The sequence below is a fragment of the Rhinatrema bivittatum genome, chromosome 8, assembly GCF_901001135.1.
Source record: "Rhinatrema bivittatum chromosome 8, aRhiBiv1.1, whole genome shotgun sequence".
In the NCBI taxonomy this organism is placed as follows: domain Eukaryota; kingdom Metazoa; phylum Chordata; class Amphibia; order Gymnophiona; family Rhinatrematidae; genus Rhinatrema; species Rhinatrema bivittatum.
The window spans coordinates 50,258,711-50,270,075 of record NC_042622.1 but is presented as its reverse complement, the minus strand read 5'-3'; the positions used below and the strand labels follow the sequence as shown (position 1 = coordinate 50,270,075).

At 43.1% G+C, this 11,365-nt stretch overlaps 1 protein-coding gene across 2 annotated transcripts in view; it reads right to left on the bottom strand.

Annotated features, from left to right (window-relative positions):
* Window positions 1-979: 979 nt before the first annotated feature.
* The window catches only part of SRSF6 (serine and arginine rich splicing factor 6), a 47,043-nt gene continuing 36,657 nt past the window's right edge, over window positions 980-11,365 (bottom strand). Inside the window, exons 5-6 of one of the 2 annotated variants that reach the window (XM_029613703.1) lie at window positions 4,206-4,283; window positions 980-2,516 (exon numbers count right to left, since the gene is read on the bottom strand). In XM_029613703.1, the coding sequence (XP_029469563.1) occupies window positions 2,207-2,516; window positions 4,206-4,283 (388 nt within the window). In that variant the 3' untranslated portion in view covers window positions 980-2,206. The remainder of the gene's footprint in view (window positions 2,517-4,205; window positions 4,284-11,365) is intronic. The other variant, XM_029613704.1, reaches the window with a different exon arrangement.

The window sequence follows — 11,365 nt, the reverse complement described above, 5'->3', positions numbered from 1 at the left end:
ATCATGTGCTGAGCCTAGCACATAGGTTAATGAGCACTTGGATGTGCATCCATAACCCCTGATGCAATAAGAGGATCAGCACATCCAAAACTTGTAGCTAAGAGCTCATCACATGTAAATTCCATGTAGATGAGGAGAATACATCGCAATGCAAAAAATCCCTATGCGCACAAGGTGCACTTTTTAACCTGTCTAATTCTGTGCCTGCATGGGGTAGGTGTAAAGGCTTCTGTGTGTCAAGGGCTCGACATTAAGGAAAAAAAAAAAAAAGTGTAAGGAACACCCAAGTCCCATAAACAGATCCGAGATGCTCTGTTCTTATCGTGCCACAATAGCTTTGTTCTCTACTCAAAGTTTTTCCAGCTATTTATGATATAAGCACTCTGGCAGAGTGTTGTATAGCACCAGACATTTTCAAAATTGGACTCCCTCCAAGACAAGCCCATCAACCATTAAGAAAATTAAATGTATGCATACCAGGTTTGGGGGGGAGGGGGGGGGGAATTGCCCCTTTGAACAGCACAATCTTACTGTTCTTTACCAAGTTAAATTGCTTAACTCCACCTTCAACCTGATTTTAATGGCTGAATGATGAACACCCACAACTCTTGATATTTAAAATAAAGATTAAAACTGTAAACATTTTATTCTTTAGCCGATCTAGATATGTTCTGGTGTTCAAACAAACAGTCTCATTTTACAACAGTACCCTAGGTGGTCACATAGTATTTTTATATATTGGGATTTATTAGCCACCTTTTTGTGCACCCAAGCAGGGCACAATAAGACCTTAAGATGCTACAATATCTTATCAGGTAAACAATGATGCAGTTGCATGTGGAATATACCATTTGACTGTGTGTGCTGTCTGAAGTAAGAAGGAGGAGAAGGGAGGGTTTTCACCTGACCCTTTTGCATGCACTGTTCTATACCTAAATTTGTAGCTCAAATATGCATCACACAATGAAGAGACGGCAAACATTTTTAATTCACTTCTTTAATTTTATACAAGTCAAACTACACATTGTATAAAGGTTACAAGGCAGTTTCTAATGTATGCTGCTATTTCGTATTACAAAAATCCAGTTAGGTGTACATGGGGGCTGTTGGGTAGGTTCTTTGAGGTGGAAAGAGAAACTGAAAATTAGCAGAGGCCTGTTAAAATGGAAGGTTTAGTTCCAGAAAAGGAAAAACAAAAAAAAAAAAGTTTAACCATGAATTGGATGATCATTTGAGATTCAAATGGTGCCAGTCTAATATCATTAAACACAAAGGAGTGAAAAATGTTTCATCTCCTCCCGCCCAGTAATAGACAGCCGATAAACTACACAGCCCATCAAGGGTGATCAGATTCTGAAAATAAAACAGACTTAAAAACAAAACATCAAAAGCATGTTATTCACATGTGAAATAGAAGAGGAAGTTACTGAGTTTTAATGTCATGCACATGTAACAAAAAGAATAAGAATGCACCTTTATTTGCATCTTTTAGTACACACAGCAAGATTTTAACTTTTGGCAAGTACAACAGTTACAGCACTTGCTTAAAAAAAATATAGCAAAAACCATGCCTTACAATGAGTATTGCTGGTTTGTAACATGCCCTTTTAATACTGAGCACATTTACACTATTTCAGCTTTGTCAATTAGACCACAGATCTGTGCTTACACAACCTAAGCTTGCTTATTCCAATGCGACTTCATCAGTGCCTTCAAGAGCAAGCACTATTCTAACCACCATCTTTCAAGCAAAACATAATGTTTGAAAAATCAGCAAACTGCCCTCAAAGAAAAAAAGTTATGAATTTAAAATTCTTGTGCTCTGGAGGGGATTTTATATGTATATACAATTAAAAAAAAAAAAAAAGAAAAAACCCATAAAGCCACCCCATACAGCTTTGTCAGCCACCAGCAGATAAGTTATTCCTGCTGAAATGATATAAGACCAGCAACAGTTGAGCTCAAGTTTTACAAATGGAGGGGGGGGAATTCTAGCTCATTTTTGCCACCATTCCTCACTATGACCTCATATTTTCAGGATTTAGAAACAAATCAGACATTTATGCCACTACCGGGGTTCAAGGCTGTTCCCTTTCACAGAAGAGGCCTATTACATATGACATACTAACATTAAACACCAGTGGCCTGGCAAGGATGGAAAGTGTCTCACAAGTGTGCAAAGTTACTGAAGATGGCACTGCTGGTCTTAATCTCTGGAACTGGACCTAGATCTCGAACGGGACCTAGAACAAGACACAACTCCTGGGGGTGGAGACTCTGAATGATCATCAAACATGGGCAGCAAAACGGGCGAATTAGAATGGGATTTGCTTTGGGACCTGGATTTCGATTTGGCATCTCCTCTCCCATTTTCTTGGGGTGTCTGGGATCTGGACCTGCTGCGAGACTTCTCAGATTTCTCCACGGACCTGCTGCGGGAGCGAGACCCTGCTTCTGACTGGGGCTTAGACTTGCTCTCTGATCTGGACTTCCTTGAACGTGAATGCCCTTTGCTTCTGGAATTAGATCAAAAGAAGATTGGAGAATTATACGTTAAAAGAACTTCCATATAATGCTGTATCAATGTTTGACAATTCAACTTACTGAATAGCACATTTTTTTCCCCTTTTTAGTTTTAATATGGCACTAATCCTGGATGCTGTGCAACAAGTTACACACTGGCAAAGTGAATTGCCACCCCCAAATGTTTACAGTTTAACCCTAACAGATATAAGCCTTATAAATGCATAATCAATCCATGTTTCCACCTAAAACGTTCAGATGGCCTACTATACTAGATCAGATAGAAGGTGGAGTGACATTTCTGTCACTCCATTTTTTACAGAGAGGACTTCCTCTGTAAATTACTTTCTAAGCTAAATCTAATCCATTACCTTTACGCCGACGATGTCCAAATTCTCATTCCTATCACCAAATCCTTACAAGAAACTCTTCACTTTTGGAATTCTTGCTTCCTCTCCATATCAAATCTCCTTGCTGATCTCTGCTTAATTCTCAATACCAACAAAACTGAATTCCTCCTAATCACTCAAGAAGGCAACTACCAACTCTCTTCCTTTGGCATCACTACCACTATCTCCCCGGGTCAGAAATCTAGGAGTCACTATGGATAATCATCTGAATTTCAAAAGCTTTATCAGTAACACCGTGAAAGAATGCTTCTTCAAACTCCAGGTTCTAAAAAGACTCAGACCCCTACTACACCCCCAGGATTTTAGATCAGTCCTGCAAGCAATCATATTTTCCAAAATTGATTACTGCAACTCTGTTACTTGGGCTCCCAGCTATCTCCCTAAAACCTCTACAAATGCTCCAAAATGCCACTGCCAGGATTTTAACCAAAGCAAAACAAAGGGACCACATAACTCCAATCTTACAAAATCTCCATTGGCTCCCTATAAAATATAGGATCCTCTTCAAAACCCTCTCATCCATCCATAAATCTATTTACAAAGCCACACACCTTGACCTCAGGATCCCATTCCAGCTACATTCATCCTCCCGTCCATTGAGATCAGCGCAAAAAGGCTCTCTAAAAACCCCTCCAATCAAAATTTCGTCTAACAAAAGAGCCCTATCCACAGCAGGTCCTATCCTCTGGAACTCTCTACCATCTGATCTTAGGCTTGAACAATGCCCCATCACATTAAAAAAAAAAAAAACAAAAAAACTTAACTTGGCTTTTCACCCAAGCCTACGCCTGAGCTGATTTCACAATACCCTCCCACCTGGACAATTTCACTTCTTACCATTTTATTCAATAATACCAGAATTAATTGCAAATCCATCTTAAGTTTCAAATACTAGATACTTGACTAATTGCCTCTATAAGATTGCTGTTATTCACTTCTCTTAATATGTATTATTTAACTAAATTTTTCTCCAAGTTCATTTTCCTGTTCTATGTAAGACTCGTATGTTAAGTCATCCTAATGTTATATGTAAACCGAAGTGATTTGTAACATTGTTACCAGAACCTTGGTATATAAAAAATGTTAAATAAATAAATTTCTGTCCATCTGGGATGTTATCTACCAATCAGGGTAGATGTCGTCAGCCACATGAAAAAACAAAACATAGTTGGCCACAAATGTTTAGGACCCTCTGAACAGATCCTTTACATGCTGCACCCAAAGAGTCTGTGTTTGAAGAGCTCTTAGTTTGATGGAGACAAACTAACTTACTGTGAACGGCTTCGAGATCTGCTGTGGCTGCTCCTGCGACTTCTACTGCGAGAGTGTCTCCTGCTTCTAGATCGGGACCTGAGTAGAAGGAGAAATTTAAATCTTACCAATTTCCTTTTGTTGAATCCTACCATACCAGTCCAGACAAATGGGTTTTGCCTCCCTGCCAACAAGTAACGACAGAACTTGCAAGTTTTCAATGATATCGCTCACAATACATGAGCTTGTGCAGCAGGAAACCTTGTCAGCATACTTTTTTCAAAACTATTCAACTGAACTATCAGAACAAATGAGTAAGAACTTTAACATTTTAAAAATAAGAGCTATTTCAAGGGCTTCTCAATCCCTTAGGAGGATACATCCTGCTCCCTTCTGTTCACCCAACAAAAAAAGCTTTTATAAATTTCTATAATCTCACCAGTCTACATTGACCTGGGAGATTCTGGACTGGTATGGTAGAATTCCAAGAACAGAAAACCATCGAGTAAGATTAAAAATTTCTCTTTCCTTATTCTGCCATACCAGCCTAGATGAGTAGAACATATCCAATCTTCCCTCATACTGGGTGGGAAAAGGTCCAGGCTGTTCTCAAGACCTGTGTCCCAGAGATAGTATCATTCCTAGTCCAGACAGCCAAGCAGTAATGCTTAGCAAAAACAATGCAAAGACCACCAAGTCACTGCCTTGCAAATATCCTCTGAAGAGACTATCCTAAATTCAAGCCCAGGAAGCCACTTGTGTGCTTAATAAATATGCTCTCAGCTCTTCAGGAACAGATAATCCCTGATCAATTCTATGCTCTGCCAATAGTTTCCCTAATCTGGTTATAGAAGACCGTCACCTCACTCCTGCAAAGCCCAACTAACAGAAAAACAATCTGACTTCTGAATGGAATTGTCTAAGTATTTCAAAAATAATTCTATGTACAGCCAATTTATCTAGACATCTTTTCTTCATCTTTTACATTCCTGTGATCTAAAAAAAAGAGTAAAGAAACTGACTGGTTTAGGTGAAAGTTTAGAACTCCTTTAGGTAAGGTTATTTTTCCTCTGAAATGAACAAGTACAGGGCCTGTAACTCCAATGTTTCTTTGAACCGAATACTACACAGATACTTGACTTGCCCGTTTGACAGGCTCAAAAGGGTGCTCCTGCTAGGGGTCTTTGAGATCTCAATTAAAGTCCAAGATGCTTAAAATTGTGAATCACATCTAGGTGCTCTACCACCAAAGAATCTCTCTTATCCTATAACAGAATTGAGACAGCTTTTTTTCAAAGCCATTTTGTAGGAAAGGTAAGTGAAATGGATGCCCTAAGGGGGAAGATGCCTGTTGACACTAGGCTTCAAACACACTCCAGGCCTGAACATATGTACAAGTAGATGCCTTCAACATGATCACAATCACCAGGGATGGATGGACGGACATCTGTTGCATAAATAAAACCTTTCAATGGCCAAACCATAGGCAAGAAGTGAACTGGGTTTTACATGAAGATCAGACCCTTTTATGTCAGCAGCCATAGAGATTCCTCCACATTGAGCCACATCAGATCGGCAAACCATGGTCTCCTTGCCCAGTGTTACCATCAGAAGTAAGGATGGATAATTCTCTATTATTCTTAGCACTCTTCCTATGAGTAGCCACAAAAGGAAACAAAAAGCAGCCTTCTGGTACGACAATCAGAGCATCTATTCCCATACATCCACCATCTTTTCTGCATCTGAAGAATCTTAGATTTGTAATTCTACCTTGATACCATGAGATCCACTTGTAGGGTTCCCCATCTGTTGATCACTAACTGGAAGGCCATTTTGCTCAATTCCTATTCTCCTGGGTCTAACTAATGCTGGCTGAGGAAGTCTGATTGAACGTCACTGGTTGCCTGTCCAACAACAACTTTTATTTAGGTTTATTAACCAATCAATAAGATTAAATAAGGAATCTAACTAAAATTGCTTAAGAATTGTGTACCTGTTCAATCATCACTCATCAGAAAGGAACTTGTCTGTTCCATCATTTTTTGTTTAATATATGAGCAAACATCTTTCAGAGAGTTCATACATCCATTCTCCCTTCTGAATACAAGGGAGAATCATGCCATGTGAATTCAGTTAGAATTTCTCTAAGTGGAGATGTTTTGGTCAGGAGTCTCAAAATCCAGAAATGAGCCTCAATCTTGATTTCTTGGGGGAAGAGAAAATATCAGGAGTAGAAGCAGTGTCCATGCTGGGATGCCAGGGCAGGCTCCATCACTTTTTGAAGAATGACTGCAGTTCCAGACAAAGTTGGGTCAGGTCAGACTGTTCTGGATTGCATGTCAATATGCAAATAGTATCCAGACTCCATGATCTTGAGGACTTAGCAATTCTTCGTTACCTGGCACCACAAATCCAGGAAGGCCTGGATTCTCTCCCTCACAGAGATAAGAGAACTATCACAGAGAGATCAAGAACTGGGCTCTGGCTTAGCCTGTTTGTCATCTTGGGTTGACAGTGCTCCACCTGATCAGGCCTGACCAGAAGTGGTTGCTGTTGATCCAGAAAGGATGCAGGGTGGTACTATTGAAAAGGATGGAATGGGTGCCTCTGAAAGGCCATAGACTGTTTTTAATTTGAGCAAGCACTTTTGAGCTTTTTGCCAGACTGCCCCCAGACATGGGAGGGACATTAACTTGTCATGTAACTTCTTGGATGCTACTCACCTTAAGCCACAGCCTATGACAAGCTCTGATGGAGGCTGAGGTGCGTGAGACTGAATCAAATGATTCATAAGACAGAATGAAAAAAGTGTCTCCTGCATTGTTATGCATCAAACAGTGGAAGAGATTTACGCAACTCAATTTTACTGGCCCTCGAATGATGGGACTGTGGGGTCATCCATCCACAGATATAGTAGTTTGCTTGATTGTGGAATGTTGCCTCATTTCTGCAAGCCCCTGTACAAAGAAAGAATCAGTCATGACGTCTGGAAAAAGAGGGTGAAAAATTCTGTCTAGATACCAAGCCAGCCTCAGTATCCTCCAAACCCAGATATATGCTAGTAAGGTAACACCTTTTATTCTTCTGCTTGCAGCAAGGAAAAAGAGAAAAAAAAAAAAAGTCAGCCCTCCAAAGAACCATTACCTTAGTGATCTTCTGTTAAGAGTCAAACCATGAAAGTAAAGCATTTGAAGTCAATTGGACCTTAGATCAGCAACCCTTAATCTTGCTTGAACTGCAGTGGCCTCTCTCTGCACTTAAGCCTTACCAGTGTCTGCGAAACAAGGTCACCCGAGCCCCTCCGAGTGAAAATGCTGTGCATTCCTTAAAAGCCTCATTACATCTGTCAGCAGTGCCTATCACTGGGGTGGAGAATGTGCAAGCAAATTTCCTGAATAGGAGCATATTAGGTTCCAGAGAGTAACAACTTCAAGACATAATGTTCTCCATAATTACAACCAAGTGAGGTGGGCTTCCAATAAATTTCATAGCAACAAGGTAATGTGCCAAGCGATCTTCCTTTCTTCGACTGAAAAAACTAACTGGGGTCAGAAGTTGGACGCTCCATCACAGCTGCAGTCTCCACTCTACTACTATTAGTTAGGGTGATCTGGAGACTAGAGAAGAGACTTTGGGAGGATGGGAGAGGGGGGGTGTCACCTTCAAGGGCACTATCAGGCTCTTAGACCCAACTTTGCCTGCTTATGGAAGCAGATGCCAAAGCATTGCTTTCACAGCCCTTCCTCTGCCTAGAGGGAGTAATACCACCAAGGCTTTGATTGATTACAGACGCTTGATGGCCCAAGCTGTTTCCAATGGTCTAAAAGAACCTAAGCCATACGCACTTGAATACTGCTCCCCAAACATCACTCAAACTGGCATCTGTGGTCACCACTATCTAGGCCAGAACAAATCATATTTTCACCAATATCATGCTAGAGTGAGTCACACCTCAACTGGAACGGGCAATCTGAACTTGCAATTCTGCAACCAAAAATTCCACCTAGACAAAGGAGCACTATGCAGAGACAGTATGTATACTCCCACCCAGGACACTAATACATGCCGATTTCATTGAGCTGAATATCTGCAGGCAGACCTAGGCCCTTGGGGCTATCATTCAGAGCAAACGTTTAGGTTTGACCCTGAAGTTCAGCAAGCATACCACTGGGAGTAACACTACCCTCTCTAGCATGTTGAAACGGGCATGCCAGGTACTCCAAAAATCTAGGCAGGATGAATTTTGCTCTTGGGAAATCTCATTACCCAAACTAGGTTCTGCTGAATCACCCTGACAGTGGAGGAGCAACAATCTGCCACTGAGGTAGCTCAGATCAAGCAATCAGCTAGATACAGATGTACCACAATTCATTCTCTTTGGACAGCTCTTCAACCACCATCACCACCTTTGAAACAGATTGAGAAGAAATTGTCCAACTATAATCAAAGCTCCCAAGTACTGCAAATCTATGGAGCTCGATGCGGCAAAACTCTCCCTATGACAGACCACAGGGGAAACATACAGCAATAGCTCTGTCAGCCATGGCTGGACAAGAGCATAGATTCCCTTGGAGCAGACTTCCACTCTGTGACTGAAGAATCAGGCTGCCTTCGCACTCCCTGGCACTACCATCAGATCTAATACTATCCTGCTCCACCTGGACTAGATTAGGGCAAAGGCCTCTGACAACAGCTCCCACACCCTGGGATCCAATCCTTGCCTGCTGAGGTAATCTGCCTGCATGTTGTCCACCCTAGCTACATGCTATGCAGCTATTCTTGTCAGATGGCTCTCTGCCCAAACGGATCCTGTGTCTCCGTGCTACCTGAAAACTTCATGCCGCCGTAACGACTGATGTATGCCACAGTCATCACATTGTCTGAAAACGCACTGATCTTCCTTGAACGAGCGGGACAAAGGCCAGCAAGGCCTTGCAAACTGCTCTGGTCTCCAAACGACTGATGAACAGGACGTCTCTTCTGGCGACCACAACCCCTGGACTGATCTGCTGTGACAAATCACCCCCCATCCTTAGAGGCTGGCATCCGTGGTCACCACCACCCAAGTTGGGTACCTCCAGGTCCATTCCTCTCTCCAGATTGCTTTGAGACAGTCACCATGAGAAAGTGGATCTGGCATCCCCCTGAAGCAGCAACAGAAGCTGAGATTCCTGCAAAAGTGGATTCTACTGGGATAGCAGAGTCCTCTACAATGGCTGCATATAAGCAAAGGCCCATGGAACTAACTCCAGCATAGAAATCATAGAGCCAAGAACCTGCAAAGAGTCCCAGACTCTGGGAACCGAAAGATGTAGAAGACTGAGCACCTGACCCTGCAACCTGACTCTTCTCTGTGGTTAGAAACACCTTCCCTAACCGGGTATAGAATCAAGCCCCCAGGTACTCCAAAGACTGGGATGGTTCCAAATTACTGTTCGCCAGGTTAGTCAGCCAGCCCAACGAGTCCAGGAGCTATCTCACACGTTCAATTGGACGACTCTTCACATCTGACTTTGCCCTGATAAGCCAATAGTCCATGATTGGATGGACCAGGATTCCCTCTCCTGAGAGCAGCCGCCACCACTATCATCACCTTTGTGAACATCTGCCAACCTAAAGAAGGGCCCAAAATTGGAAATGCTTCCCAAGGACCATGAACCTCTGGTGATCAGCCCTTATGGAAATAGGCCATCATATCCAATGACACCAGAAACTCCCCTTTGCAAAACCACTGCTATCACGGTTTGCAAAGTTTCCATCCGAAAACGTGGCACCTGGAGGACAACACTGACTACCTACAGGTCTAGGATGGGACAAGATATACTGAGTACCTTCCCTGCCCCCTTTCCTGAGGTGGCACTGGTACGATCACTTGCAAAAGCTGCAACTTTTGCAAAGTAGCCCACACTGCCTCCTGCTTGGAACGGGAGATGCAGCAAACTATCACAAAGGCATCCCTGAGCAGGCAAGAAAATTCTAAGGCATAGCTGTCTCGCACCATGTCCAGCATCCACTGGTCTATCATGATCCTGGCCCATTCCTCGTAAAAAAAAATAAAAAAAGATAGCCTCCTTCCGATCACTGTTGGGGGGGAGGAGCGGACCGGACCAGTTTGCCTTTATTGTCCAACTTTACTTCCACCTCCCCTCTGGGCACCACTGATGTTGCACTCAAAAGGACTGTTGCCTGCCTGAGCCTTGCAGGCATGGAATTTCTGCTTGACTGAAATCTCCACGCGGCTCGAAAGAGAGCATGTGGTGGAAAGAACTTCTTGGTGGTCTTTCTAGTCATCGGGCAACTTGTTTCCCTTCAACTCTCCCAACTGCCTCATCAGTTGCTCTAGGTCCTCTCCTTACAGCAACTTGCCCTTAGAGGGGAGGTTACTCAGGTAGGCTTTCAATCACACTTCCACAGTAACCTCCATGATACCATAGCCAAGACCATGCTCCTGGTTTACGCGCAATCCATGTTGTACAGGGCATCTACCAAATACACAACACCTGCTTCTAAACTGGGCAGCCTAAGTGGCCTCAACTGACGTCCCCACTGTCTTCTAGTGAGCCTTCTGGACCCAGCACAAACAGGCCCTCTGCATCAAGCTCCCGCAGACAGCTACACGAAGGCTTACAGCCGAAACCTCAAATAACCTCTTTAGCAAAAATTCCAACTTTCGATCTTTCAAATCCTTCAACGCGGCCATGCCTGCCACCAGAATGGTAGTCTTCCTGGTCACTGCTGCATCAACCTTAGAAATTTTGAAGGTCTGTCCGGCAAGGGATATAGCTTAGCCATCGCCCGGGCCATTCTGAGGCCTACCTCGGGAGATTCCCACTCCCGATCCACCAACTTCACCTTCTTTGGCAACAGAAAAGCCTTAGGTGGACAGGATGAGGTTCACTCCCTCATTGTCGGAGTCTTCCTTCATAACCTTGATCCCCCAGCTCCTCCAGAACTTGGGGAATTAAGAGGATGCAGCCTGACCACCCAAGGATCATCACCCTCAGCCACGTCATCTGAATCCTGCACCGAGTCCCCCCAACACGGCATCAGGGTCCTTAACCAGATCTCTCGGACCTCACTGTAGTTGTCTAGACTTCTCCTCCCTAGGTTTCTTGGGTGCCTGAGCCTTTCTAGGGAGCGGCCACTTGGATCTCGCCTCTTTTTTGGCCAAATAGGCTTTT